At 37.3% G+C, this 14,862-nt stretch overlaps 1 protein-coding gene across 1 annotated transcript; it reads left to right on the top strand.

Moving 5' to 3' along the window:
* Window positions 1-13,355: 13,355 nt before the first annotated feature.
* On the top strand, window positions 13,356-14,615 carry LOC124263891. The gene is made up of 3 exons (XM_046698618.1): window positions 13,356-13,914; window positions 14,032-14,127; window positions 14,230-14,615. Exons 1-3 carry the CDS (start codon window positions 13,356-13,358, stop codon window positions 14,613-14,615), a joined length of 1,041 nt encoding a protein of 346 aa, XP_046554574.1.
* The last annotated feature ends 247 nt before the right edge of the window (window positions 14,616-14,862 follow it).

Below are 14,862 nucleotides of genomic sequence, written 5' to 3'. Positions count from 1 at the left end.
ACATGTGTGAATGATACGGTTCATTAGTAATTCATCAACTGACAGTGAATCAGTGGCCTGTCCACTTCACGTTGTGAGCTCCGTTAATTATCAGCTGCATGCTGGGACGGTCCGCCATAACAGAATTAAAGAAGGAAAACGTGACAAGAAGTTTAATGGTTTTCCGGTGCCACTGTGTCATTAGCTAGGAAACTACATGTAGTGTTGGTTGATAAGGAATGACTATTTAGCGTATTAGGCTTTAATCAAGCACCATCGTTAACTCAAACCATTACCTGTTTACAATTGGTAAACAACACAACTAAATCTTTATTACTCTGGACATTGGACTGGCAATTGTGTTTCTATTCATAACTTCATAAGTTTAGAAATTCATGTTTAGTCCCCATTGACAGATGCAACTGATTATGCATATTAAACTAAAAACTAAAATCGAACCCAAAGAAAAGCTATTATTCAATTGTGAAGCATTTGATACATGTAACATAGTTCTTCGTTTTGTCTGTATTGTTTAGTAATCGTAGATTGTTGGCCTGTCACTCATACCCTACAGGTACATCGTGAATAAAGAGGATATGATTGTGTTATATATTGTGGACTAACTGCTGCATTGCTAGATGTATCTGAAAGTATAAACTGGAATAAAGAATTATATTTTCCTTCGCAAATCATATGTTGTACTTCTCGTGATGTTTCACTCCTAAATTTGACTAATCGCCCCAATGACAATATGGATGTCGTTGCAAAACTCTCTTCTTGGGCATAAGCAACAACGGATTTTAGTGTTGAGCGGTACTGCGGTGAGGGTCTCTATGCTGTGTCGTTCTTGCGGCAAGTGGATATACATAGTATTTCAACAGATATTTTACAGGATATCCCTTCACCATTGATTTTATAAATCTCTTCTTGCGACTAAATTTTGAAGAAAAAAAACCTTCTGGACTTATCGAAGGTGAATTGTTCCTCAGTCAACTGTATAAAGACGCTTTAGATGAACAGTTTTTAACATAATTGGGCATTTTTGTATCATGCAAATGAATGTGATATATAATCTCTTTCTCTACATGTTGCTGTGTGCAAGGTACTAGCTGCCATTGCTTAACGTCACCAGCTGTTTGAATCATTGCAAGGCATAAAGCTTAGTAAATTCTTAGTTTGTTGCTTACAAGTAATTAATGCGTTCATCGGTTTCAATTCGTATGTGAGACTGATAATGATACTTCAAGTGTTCGAAAGCGTGTAGGAAAGCTAAAACAAATATATTTCTTGATGTCAAGAGCGCTCTCTAAATACGAGATACAATCTCGAGTTTGGCCACGTGATCGCGTATGACTTTTGCAAACCCAAAATCAAAGTACATTTCAAACGAATTGCAAGTTTTCCCCATGACTTGGATATTACCAAAAGTGCCTGGTAATTCTTATGAGATGGGCGTCTTAATCCAACGATCTATACTTATCAATGTATTAAATGGCCTATCAATCCATCTAACCAATTGAACTTCTGAAACTATGTGTGCTGAGACACTTGTCCTCGTCGTGTCAGGACTTCCGATCAAAGAGAGGCAGTCATCCTCACTGTTGAATCAATTAATTGGACGAACAGGAAAATGTCTTAATCTGTCTCAGACTGCATTGTGTCAAAGAACATAATGCGCTATAATTTGCTCCAATTTGGCATTTTTGCATTGGTATTCTGTGTTTTGGATATTACCAGCGCTGACATACACATGGTGGGGTTACTGATACAAATATTTACACCCAATCATTTGTAAGTATATAGTATATTTCATACCGTATCGACCCGTGAAAAATCGCGTCACTGTGGTGCTTTTGTCAAGAGATTACCTGTACCATACCAAAAAAACTGTTCTCGTTATGTCACCTTACGTGCAGATTCATTTCCATGAAAAACTATCTATCTTAACATTTGTCAGTGAAGTCAATTATCACAAATCCATGTTTTTAGTTTGCGGGAACCAATGGTTCAGTCAATTGGATCCAGTCCAAATGCACAGAACTGAATAAATACGATTATTCATGTATATCGTTATTGAATGCTTATAAATATCACTTCAGAGTAACTGCTCTGAATAGTATAAACATTATTAGACAACGCTTTAAAATTACGTACGATTATTTGAACATTAATAGATTATTCATAATCTAAAAAGCCATGTTTTCATAAAGCACCAGAAGGCCATGCCAACACCCGCAATTGACACTTTCACGGATGACACTATACTTTGTTTTGTAACATCAGAACATACTATTTTATGGATGCCTGCAGTATATTCTGAGAACTTTGAAGATTTTTTATTTTCATCCACTTACTAAATGTCCTTCACATCAAACTTATTCGAAACATATTTATAAAGTATTACATCTAATTAAGGTCTCTCCAGAATGTTGTTTTGAATTGATGTGCTCATATAGTTTATTCATGTTCGTTATTGAGTGTATCAAGGGAATAATCCTCAGATGCGTTAAACATTCATTATTTTCTTAGATCAGATTTTCACATGTTAAAATAGATTCTATCGAAAGAAATGAACGTAAAAGTTAAAAATATGGTATTAAAGGGGGCCTTTTGGGACAATGAAAATCAATTTTGTAAGAACCATTTCCTTAAATGATGCACTGAACTCTGCATTCGGTGTTTAGTTCGGCAGTAAGTCATGTTTTGTATCCAAATAGATACTGACTAAATTAGAAAACGAGCAAGTTTGATAAATGTATATGCATCACTTTTCCAATGTTATATTAGTCTTGGAAAGGAAAAATTGAAGGGAATTAGGAGTTAATACACAATGCAAGTAGCGTGTGCTTATCGTGCTGTTATCATCCAGGTAGTAATATAAACGATGAAACGAATTATTAGAAAAATAAACGATGACCATCCACTGCAAACTTTCACCCTGTCAGAATTGTTGGAACGGAGTGTGAGCTCCTAGAGTGGCCTTGACAGCGTCTCCTCGTGGACAGGAAAACACTCTAATCGGCCACTGCACAGGCCAAAGAGTTCTTGTCCAAGTTTTCCAAGGGTTTGGGGTTGATTCATCAGCTGTTGCATTCGTCTATAATGCACCCCAATTGTTGCCAAAACCCTTGCTAGGAGTCCAAAATAAGTGTTTCCACAAGAAATATCTGTATGGATCACAGTGGTGTAGTGGTTAGCATGCTGGCCTCTCACGCAAAAGGCCCGGGTGCGAATCCCGGTGGAGACACCAAACATTTCTGACCCGGGTCTCATACTGTGTTGTGTAAGGCACTTCTTCCACATTGCACACAGTCCACCCAGCTGTTTAAAATGGGTACCTGAGAAGCGGATGTACGGACCTATAAGGTCGAGCGAAGCGCGTAGTAGCGGATTTGAAAGTACAATTCCGCCAGGGTAATAATGTAACGCCAGAGAACGGCATTGCGTCGTATGCTAGGCGAAAAAATGAGCATTGTTATTATATCATATCTTCTAAATGCAGAGCTGATTTCACCCATTCTTCTAAGGTTTAGAACTTATCAATAAATCGTCGTATTCTATATGAACTGCACAATATCGTGCATAAACTGTGTTACTCTACTGTTAAAAGGAAACGATGGATATTTGTTTCAGTAGTTCTCAATGATAAAACATTCATTTCAGGTCGACAAACGAAAATAATGTATTGATAAAACCAAGATGTTTCATTCATCTGCAAATGCAGTGTTCTTATAAATGTTTTTTTTATATTATTTGACATACACTTTACTCAGGAGAAAACGTGGTAACTATTTTGACACACCTACGTTCGTCACTGAATATTACTGGTCTTTCAGACTAGGGTACTTTGATGTCTACTTCATGCGTTTTTTAATCAAAAAGAAGGTTATGTATCACTTATAGGTAATAAATATGAGCCAGACATATAAACCAACGTCGATTTCCGGTAGAAATTGAGTGTATTTACACTGAGAGAGACAGGCAGACTATTTATTTTCCATGGTCTCATAAATAACAGTACATTATGTATCTGACTCTGAATTTGCGAGTGGGTTACATTACACAGTCACACAAAGCTTACACTACTGTAAAAGTGCAAGGAATAATAACATGTAGGAAATGCCATGTCTGTTACCAATTTACGACAGAAGCGACATGAATCCATCCTCTGACAAGTGGCATTCACCTTTCCCATTACACAGATGAGTCTCCTAACAGGTTGTTTTTTTGTGTGATATTGCCCCTCTCAGATTTGAATGAAGTCATTGGAACTATGCACATGGACAGCAGTACCATTGGCATTCAGCGAATCGATATTGGTAAAAGATCTGTCTTGGTCGCAAGAGATAATTCACATGTCAAGCAGGATTTTGTGATTGCATATCAAGACAGACTTATTCTGTGGGGACACATTTCATTTTTATATCCAATTTCACAATTGGATTTAAGCACCATTCCCTTTCCCACAATTTAACCAGAGATTATAACAGTAATGATCATGTCAGAAGCAACAAAGTGTGGTGAACATTATTTTACAAATGAATTATTCTGCCGACACGTATATCATGAATATTGATTTTAATCTTGCTCGCTATTCCATTCAGGGTAATACAATTCAAACATCATCTCCAGGAATACATAAACGTATAACAGGTGTAGAGATGTGCTTGTTCTGGTATGTTTCCAGGTCGAGGTCGCATGACAGGTGTCAATGCTGTGCGATGCCAGGCAGCAACTCCTGACGGGTCATACGGGTGGAGCAAGACAATGTCATGCTTAACCTTTGCTGTCTATAACTTTCAGTTATCAACCATAAATTGTTCACATCTTCTTTTCCTTTTTAAGTGATAATCGTGTCGTGTCATGTGATAATAGAGACTGATTATTCTCTGGTGTTTTCGTTTAATAGTGAGTGAGTGGGTGGGATTTAACTATATCTTGTACATGTCCGGTTATGTTCTAGTTACGTTCTATCAGCTTCATATAGGTTGAACGCCCAAAGATATTAACGTCTCTGAAGTTTACCACTTTGATGAAACCTACAATTATGGATATGGTGCTGATAATGACAAACCGAAAACTATCACTTTTGAAAATAACATAGTCTAAATGTATTCAAAAGGAAAATATCTCTGTGAAGAATTCAGCCTAAGGTGTCTTCTTATAACTAGGACAGACTATGTGGGGACGCTAGAAAACAAACCAACTTCTTGCTGTACGAGGGAATCTTCATCACAAACTTTAAAATCTCTGTGTTGCAAGAAAGAAAGTATAAGATGTATGGTGATACTAGCACATTTTCGTCTTTTAAGGGTCTGACACTTAGGTTAGGGACAATTAAGTGTTGTCTGAAGTGGTATTGGCTGTTGGTGCATTCCGTATTTACATGTGTGGTCAACAAGTAACGCTCGTGTATTACACGCGACGGAACCAAATTCACTGCTATCTGCTCGACAGAATGTCTTGACTGTAACCTTTTCCACTAGATGGTTCACCAGTTTCATGGCTGAGGCATCTACAAGATAAGCATATGAACAGTTATAATTACCTCCTCTTCCATACCACAACTGATATTTTAGAATACTGTAAATCGCGATCTGTGCTCACCTTTGAAATCGCGGCTTCCTTTCAACAGAAGTTTTTCAAGTCGGATTACGTTTATAAGTGTTGTCATAAGACAAGTAGTAGCAGTGAAATGTCGAGATCTTATCGGCAAATGACATGGACATCCCACTGTTGATTAAATAAGTCACAAGTGTTAAATGACGTTACAATCACCTTTCAAATATATGAAATGAAAACCGTTTTTTATGGAGAGTTCCAGTTAAAAGAACATGAATCTTGTCATCTTTTACGTTTCAAGTTTGTCTCATTTTGAATAGATTCGTAAGGAATGATATATTATGATAGTACTATCATTCTTTGGTACAGAAATTGTCAAGTTTAACGAAAATTGTATTATCCCTGTTTAGTTATACATTTATATTATATTCATATGCATATAAGCCAAAATGGCACTTTGTATTTATCAAAATATATGTATGTTCTCGATATCATTTTGTATGATTTATGAGAATAAAATCCTGAATCCTGAATCCTGAAGTAGCAAGCAATCACGTGATCAAACATGGCAGCGTAATCAAATCATCGTTAGCTCATTTCCATTCATGCTTAACAAACTCAATTCAGCTTATTCGGTAAATAACAAGTGTGAAAAGAAAATGAACAACATCAAAGATTCAGGATGTCATATTTTATAATCAGATTCCTGAGCTCGCATTAAATTCGTGACGCATTAATTTCATGATTTACAGTACACAACCATTTTCAGTTGCCGAGAACTACTACTGGTAAAGATGGCCAAGCAGTCAACTGCTAATTAAACCGTAAGTAATAACTTATCACCGTTTGGAAATGTTGGCATCAGCCTTTTTCTGCTTAGGGAAATATTAATACTTTCTGAGGTCATATCTATTGTCAATTTGAAGCCAAGTCAAAAGCCAATGTTTTGGTACTGCATTCAGTGGAATAATTCATTCCTTACGAATCTATTCAAAATGAGACAAACTTGAAACGTAAAAGATGACAAGATTCAAGTTCTTTTAACTGGAACTCTCCATAAAAAACGGTTTTCCATTTCATGTATTTGAAAGGTGATTGTAACGTCATTTAACACTTGTGACTTATTTAATCAACAGTGGGATGTCCATGTCATTTGCCGATAAGATCTCGACATTTCACTGCTCTCAATCTGAGCAAATACAGCGTATTTACTTTTCATTTATATTTTATGAGTTTGTTTACATCCAGGTTTTTGTCATTATTGTTGGATTTGTTTACTATTGCTACAATCTGACAATTTCAAACGCGTGATAATGACATTGACAACGAGATTTTTGTAAAGATGTTTAAGGATTGAATTAACGCCAACCTATAATGGGCATTCAAAATAACTCAGTTAGATCAATGTCAGGATTAAATAGACAAACACTTGACCAAATATCAATTTCAAACATACGTCCTTACATTTTGCTTCGCTCGGCACAGGATTAGCTAAATTTTTCTCCGATGCCAAAACACACTAGAAAACGGAAACCAAACCTTTTGATCTCAAGTCTTTAAAACAAATCGAATCCAACGTTTCTTTTTCTGTGAAACGTTATGACTCTCGAAGATCCCTTTTGTAACACAGCTAATAATCTCCAGATATATCTTAGACTAAACATAACTCAACATATTTGGGTTGATGTGTGCAGAATGGAGTAGTCGCTTGAGATAAGCTGGTATAACATCTCTGGAATTAATGCGAAGTCAAGTATGAAAATCCATTTAATACGAACTACATCTATAACAGTCAAAGATTCCAGATAATGATGCATTATACAATTCTGTCCTGCAACTCCATACATTTGCATCGCACATATTGACGTGTCTACAACAGCTGCCAGTTCCTGAGGTGGGATGTGATGTGTGTATATGTGACTTCAGAAATCTAACGGACAAAGTACAGTTTTCGTATCTAAATGATAAAATCAAAATTACACACAAGTCAGATGTGATCTATTCATTTACGACGGAGAAGGACATGTGTTCGTGGTTGTTTACCTTGTAATTAAGAAATACAGTTCTCTCTACCACCGTGTATAGATTAATAAAACACACTTTCGCCCTGAACTATTATAGTTAAAGCACGAGAACGCAAGCGTCCCCGTGCTTTAACTATAATAGTTCAGGGCGAAAGTGTTCATTATTACACTACATGTATATATGGTGGTAGAGCGAACTGTATTTCTTTTCTAAGATGCCAAATTTAATACTTTCTAAGGATAATTACGATTAATCTTAGGCAGAAAACAAACGCCGTGTCGGTGACCTAAATTGCGAATTCTCACAGGGCTAACTGACGCGCTGTTCTATAGATGTGTCTGCCCTCCTACGTTAAGACAACGCTACCAGAAAAATAAATGATAAACAGTTTGATGACGGTTTACGTTCGGGTTAAATATCTTCTCTAGATTATTTTAATTACATCTGTGATTAACGTAGACGACATGGAGCAATATGAACGTCACATTTCTACTACCAACGTAAGTTTTGATCAGTATATCCAGATGAAGCTGACTAGTAAATCGACATTCCACGATTGCATTGTGGGAATGTAAACTTTGCGAACGTTACCGTGTCACTCTAAAATTGTCAGTCGAACTGAGACATTTTATCCGTCGGAAAACATAAACGTAATGTTTCCACCAGTGATGTTAGCTGAGTGAAGCAACTGCAAAGCAAGAAACGGGATGCAACGGAGTACTTTACTGTAGGAGGCTGTACGAGGCGAGAATGGCGCTGTGACGCCAATGCATTGTGGCGTTATGCAAAAAGTGCACATTATCGTCTGAAAAAAACTGTCGGCGCCTTTGATCTTTCACCGAAGCATCTTAGAACAATGTATATATTAAAACAAGGCAATGTTTTCTTTAAACTGACGTACAAAACAAAGTTAATGCCTGGTGTTTTGTCATTGCTTTTCATAAAACAACGGAAATATTCTTACATAAAGCGTTTTAAATGTGACTTACAAGTCACACACAATGTGTACCAATGTCAAACTGCCCAAACACAGTCGGGGATGAAAATACCAGGTGTGTACTTTCACTTATACGTCCTTTTAGTCGCATTCAATTCGTTGTCCTTTTTTTCAAATGCCAGTTTGCGATAAATATAATCCAGGTTCGTGTATGTCTACTCCCATTAATGTGCTTTCAAAAACGGAAATTATAAGATCATTCTTGCAAACGTCATTATGCCCAGTAAAGCTGGGTCATATTGTTCGTTATCTTCCCAAGGATTTATTCTGTATAAAATAACTAGAAATAAATGCTTATCACTAGCTGACATTCAGTTGATTGTGGTTATCTGGTTCTATAAATCACATTTGAACCTTGCATCTTGATATGGTATAAAAGCCACTGCCACTGACTCATGGATACTCATAATTGTTCAAAAGTGTTATATACATATGCCATGGTTTTCTTTAAACTGACGTACAAAACAGTTAATGCCTGGTGTTTTGTCATTGCTTTTCATAAAACAACGGAAATATTCTTACATAAAGCGTTTTAAATGTGACTTACAAGTCACACACAATGTGTACCAATGTCAAACTGCCCAAACACAGTCGGGGATGAAAATACCAGGTGTGTACTTTCACTTATACGTCCTTTTAGTCGCATTCAACTCGTTGCCCCTTTTTCAGGTTCGTGTATGTCTACTCCCATTAATGCGCTTTCAAAAACGGAAATTATAAGATCATTCTTGCAAACGTCATTATGCCCAGTAAAGCTGGGTCATATTGTTCGTTATCTTCCCAAGGATTTATTCTGTATAAAATAAATAGAAATAAATGCTTATCACTAGCTGACATTCAGTTGATTGTGGTTATCTGGTTCTATAAATCACATTTGAACCTTGCATCTTGATATGGTATAAAAGCCACTGACTCACGGATACTCATAATTGTTCAAAAGTGTTATACACATATGCCATGTGAGACCGTGGTCCATGGGTGTAATGTTCGGGTCTCTGGACGATGCGGGATAGACAAGAGTGACCAGGACCAACTATGACAATCTTTTATTTGTGATGGGTGAAGTGACTGTGTACCTGCCTGTATATAAGAACGAGAAGGTCTCTCAGTGAGGGACAGATACACACTCTCACATTTAACAACACATACAATACAATTAGGCCAATCATAGCAACATTGCATGAATATTACATTACTGACATCAATGCACAGTACTGTACCAACACATGTGCCAATTATGACCTTTACATAACCAAAATGGAACTGTCATGGCCAACGCTACCGCTAATTACGGCCATTATTAAGTTTATAAACTGACTAGATATATAAATGTTAATTTAAATTAAAGTATGTTCCAGTTAATAGTTAATAGTTGATAATTGTAATAAATGTTTTAACCTGTTTAATAAATTTAATAAACCTATATGCCTAACTTATCTCTAACTGAACTGAAACTGCAGGAGCATTAGTAAGGCCGAACGGCATACAGTTGAACTCATAAAAGCCTAATGGTCCTACAGTGAAGGCCGTCTGGAGCTTTATGTTCCTCGGCAACCTCAACTCTGCCAATAACCTGACTTCAAATCAAGACAACTAAAGTACTTAGCCCCATGCAAAGTATCAAGTGTCTCCTCTCTATTCGAGGCAGACTGTAAGAGTTACGAACTGTGTTACGATTCAACCGGCGATAATGCACACAAAACCTAAGTCCAGAGTCCTCTTACGAACTAGTACAATAGGAGAAGCTAAAGGACTTGAAGAAGGACGAATGACATCAGCACTAAGCATGTCTTTGATGTGATTTCTACCTCTTGGTACATTGATGGAGGAATTCTTCGATGTCTTTCTCTAAAAGGTGTGGTATCAGTAAGGTCAATTCGATGTTGCACCAAATCTGTACGACCCATGTCTAAATCAGACTTGCTAAACAAATCATCAAACTCATTGATTAGAGACTTGAACTCGCAACTTTCTCCTCTGTATAAGTCTGACTAAGTTTCCCAAAATCAAAAAGATCTTTTGAGGTTCAAGACTGTTCATCAGGTATAGAGAGTTGGTCCATAACTTCAACTTGCTCTAAGCGTCACAGCATGGTATGACCTGGGATAGTGACCGATCTATTCGATGCATTGGTGACCTCAATCTTAACCCTTGAAGTAGACTGACCTACTAGTCCAGTAAATAAAATGAAGAGGTTGGACAAAATTGCTTTATTTTGTTTTTCAACTGAATTTGGTAGGAAATTATGTCTACAAGTCAGGATTAAAAATCTACCACAATCTGAGTGGTGCTAATGACCTAGATTTGCCGAAATCCAAGATGGCCGCCATTCAGGCTCCGAAAACCCCAAAAATGTTGTATCTTCATAACCATTTGACCTATACCAACAAGAGAATTATGTAAACCCATGTTTTTCAGGTCCAGAGAATCCATTTATAACACCAGATTTGCTCTAGGATGCCCCCTTTGTCTTATTTTTGCAATAAATATGAAACTTCTGCTTAAAAACAAGATGACTGCCGAAGTTGGTGTTGAATAAAAATGGCAAAATCTGATATTACAATGAAGTTACATTTTTGTCTTTTTATCCTTTTAATGATAAATTAAACTTACATTAACCTTTTAAATTAGACCTAAATTCTATTTTTATTCATGTGAAAATTGTCATTAATTGCACAATTGTCATACACTATAGACTTGTCTTTCCTATCTCCTATAGAAGACCTTTAAAAAGTATTATTTGCTTTAATGGCATTTATCTTTGTTTACTATCAGCCAAACAATTTAATATTAAACCTTTTATAAAAATCATTTGGTGACTGTCAATAAAATCATAAATACTATTAGTTTTGTGTCAAGTAGTATCAGAACGGCCATTTTGGTTGAAGCAGACGCTTTTCAAAAGGCATAATTTTCTTACAAATTGTCTGGATTTTCCACTGAAAGGTATGTAAATCTCTGTTTTTATTTGTCCCATCTCATAGAATAACTATACACCATCAATCTTCAAAACATCTCTGATTTTCTTGAATATATGCATTTAATTCATACTTCCCCATTCAAACTTTTTGACAAAGATGCTATTTCCTAACAACTAACCTTATTTCCCTTATAACTGTGATACCTCAAACGAACCATGAGTTAAAACATTATCAATTGCTTATTTCAAGGCACTAGAATAGAAAAAGTTTATTCTTTTTGTTTTCAGGTTGAAGTGTCATGAATTGTGTCATCTGCAAAGGAGTTGTCGACTTTGAGCAGCATGGGGACTTTGTTAAATTGACAGAGAAAGGCTGTTTAGGCATTAACAGGGCAAACAAAGAGAGAGCTTGACATTCCCTGACTTGGCTTTTTTGATAGTAGCAAACATGCTTTTGCTCACAAATCATGCAGGAGCAAGCACACAAACCCTAAATTAATTAAATGTGCTTAAAAACGTGACTCATCTCACATACTCAAAGCACATCTGAGATCGACGAACAAAGATATATTTAATTTCAAAAGTCACTGCTTGTTTTGTGGTTTTTGTTGATGTAAGTGTTGCCCAGAAAAAGCCAACCAAAGCATGTTACAGATACAGTCATGTCCTTACTTTGGGTTTCCAAGAGAATGCTATTACTCCAGCCACACCAGGAATGATGAATGGGCTTTAGAGGTTCAATCTCGTCTGTCCACAGTGAATGATCTTTCCAGCCGAGGAAGCTCTCTATCACCACACTTGCAAGGAACTGTTCATGGCAGGCAAGTTCCTCCAAAATATACTCTTTAGATGACAAGCATTCTTCCAACAAGAGAAGAAAGGTTGGTCGACCACAAAGCATATCCAAAGCTAATAGCCTGAAATATGCGATTGACTATCTGAGGAAAACGATGATGAGACTATCACACTTCAAGACCTTCACCAAATTATGCTGAGAGAGTGGTCTGTCAGAGGAAGACGTTTACACACCAAAGCAACTTAAGCGAGAGCTTGAAAAGCACTATGGTGCAAAAGTTTCAATAACCACCATACGGCAACTTCCTAACATTGTAACTCTGACATCCAATTTGAAATCTATAGTACAAGAAGCAGAAGTCAGAGCCTCGAAAATAAATGATGTCTCAGACATGGACAAACTTATTGAAAGTGTTGGGAAGTTCATAAGAGCAGATATCAAATCCATGCGTCATGATGATGAATACCCTACATCAGAAGACATGTCTTCTGTTGAAAGAAATTTGGCTTATCTTCCACATTCTCTTCAATTGTTGTTGAGTAGCATTATTAAGAGCAAAATGCAAACTTCGTGTGGCTTCAATAGGTCAATCAATTATGCAATCAACATGCCCAAGATCGTTTCTTCCACCCCTTCAAGTAGGACTTAGTGTTACCTTGGAGCACAAATATGGTCATCGTGATCTAGTAGACATGATCAGCAAACTTGGTTTCTGCGCTTCATACTCTGAGGCAAACAAGTACAGAACAAATGCTGCTGTTGTGCAAGGTGTAGATGTACCTGAAGACGATTCAACTTCATTTCTACAGTACCAGGCAGATAATGTAGACCATGCATCAAGAACTCTTGATGGATATGGGTCCATTCATGTGATGGGGCAAATGGCAACATTCACTCCAGCTATCAAGAGTTCTCGCAAAAGTCCCACGGCTAGATGTGCGCCTTGAAGATATAAGACATTTGGATAAAAGTAAACTTGGTAAACCAAGTTGACCCCAGAGAAATCTTGTCCAAAATCTCATATCAAAAGGTGGATGTTCATCATCATTTTTATTCATAATGATTGCCTTGATATCATGTGGACAGTAGCATTTCATCAGCCTCAATCTCAGCCAATGTGGTCTGGATACATGCAGATGCTTCACAAGGACCTATCACATCCTGAAAAAAGCTCGGATATCTGTCTCCCTATGATAGACCTGACACCATCACACCCAACCTGTGTCCGCTCAACGTTGGAGTATGTTGCTGAACATTCGGGCAGATATTGTGCTACACCAGTCATAACCTTTGACCAGCAGCTTTGGTGGATAGCATACATGGTTATCGAGTCACAACCGACACAGAGTTCTCTTCACCAAATTGTCCTCATGTTAGGGGGTTTCCATACTCAAATGAGTTTCCTAGGATCAATTGGCAGTCTAATGGCTGGATCTGGATTGAAAGAGGCCATAGTTCAAGTTTACGCAGAGGGCAGTGCTGAACAAATGCTGTCTGGAAAGGCAGTCACACGAGCTGTCAGGGCTCACCGTCTTGTGGATGCTGCTCTGAACACAATTGCAACAGCACAAATGCTTCATGTTCCTGTACCACATGTCTTCAAGGACGATGCTGACAATGGCAATCAGATTGAAGGTACATTTGTCCTATTTGTTTTGTTCCCATATAATGTTCTGATTCATCTGTGTTGAATTTGAGCAAAACTTTGTTTCAATGTGGACATGCTAACTAAACATGTTGTATGATTTTCAGATTCTCTTGACCCTACTGATGGAGAGGATATAGCAGTGAATGAAGAACCCCAAGATATGCTGGATGAGCATGATGTTGAACCTTTGCCAGATGAGAGTATGTAGTTTTATATACAATGTATTTGATTTTTCGAGTAATGGAATAATATATACACAAGACCTTTTCAGTATAGGTATATATGGCAATTCTTCTTTTCAGCTTACCAGAATGGTGCAGACATTCTTACGGCAATACACAATGTCAGCAAACAAGTTTCAGATGGCAATCTACCCCTTGATGAAGCTGTAGGAACTACTCCTTTCACAAAGCTACAAGAAGCTTCCACAAGATGGCGTGAATCTCTCAATGATCATCGTACAGCCAAGCTATGGATCATGTATATGACATTAGTCGCTATCCTTCGTGCATTTATCAGGGCTGGTCGTACTGGAAATTGGAAGCTGTATCTTCAGACACTACATGAGATGTTACCATACCTTGCCGCATCAGGACATCATAACTACACAAAGTCTCTTGTCCTGTACTTGAACAAGATGCAGAATCTTGAGGAAAGTCATCCCTCATGTATACCACATGTTTGTTGATGGATTCTTTGTCTTGAGAAGAAGTGACAGGTACTGGGCAGGGATTTACAGTGACCTCTTTATAGAACAAGTTCTCATGAGAAATGTTAAGGCAGTAGGTGGTCTTACAAGAGGTCGGGGCTTTGAGCAGTCAACAAGCTTGTTGTGGCTGCTTTCCACTCCTGCATGTGCAGAGATCAACAAAGCCATGGGAGTAGTTACAGGTGTTCATGACAACTGTGATGCAGAGTTTCACAAAGACAGATCA

Source organism: Haliotis rubra, unplaced genomic scaffold (assembly GCF_003918875.1).
Source record: "Haliotis rubra isolate DU_JTF1 unplaced genomic scaffold, ASM391887v1 Scf9, whole genome shotgun sequence".
NCBI lineage: Eukaryota > Metazoa > Mollusca > Gastropoda > Lepetellida > Haliotidae > Haliotis > Haliotis rubra.
The sequence above is the reverse complement of the archived record's forward strand: the minus strand, read 5'-3'. Positions and strand labels throughout refer to the sequence as shown.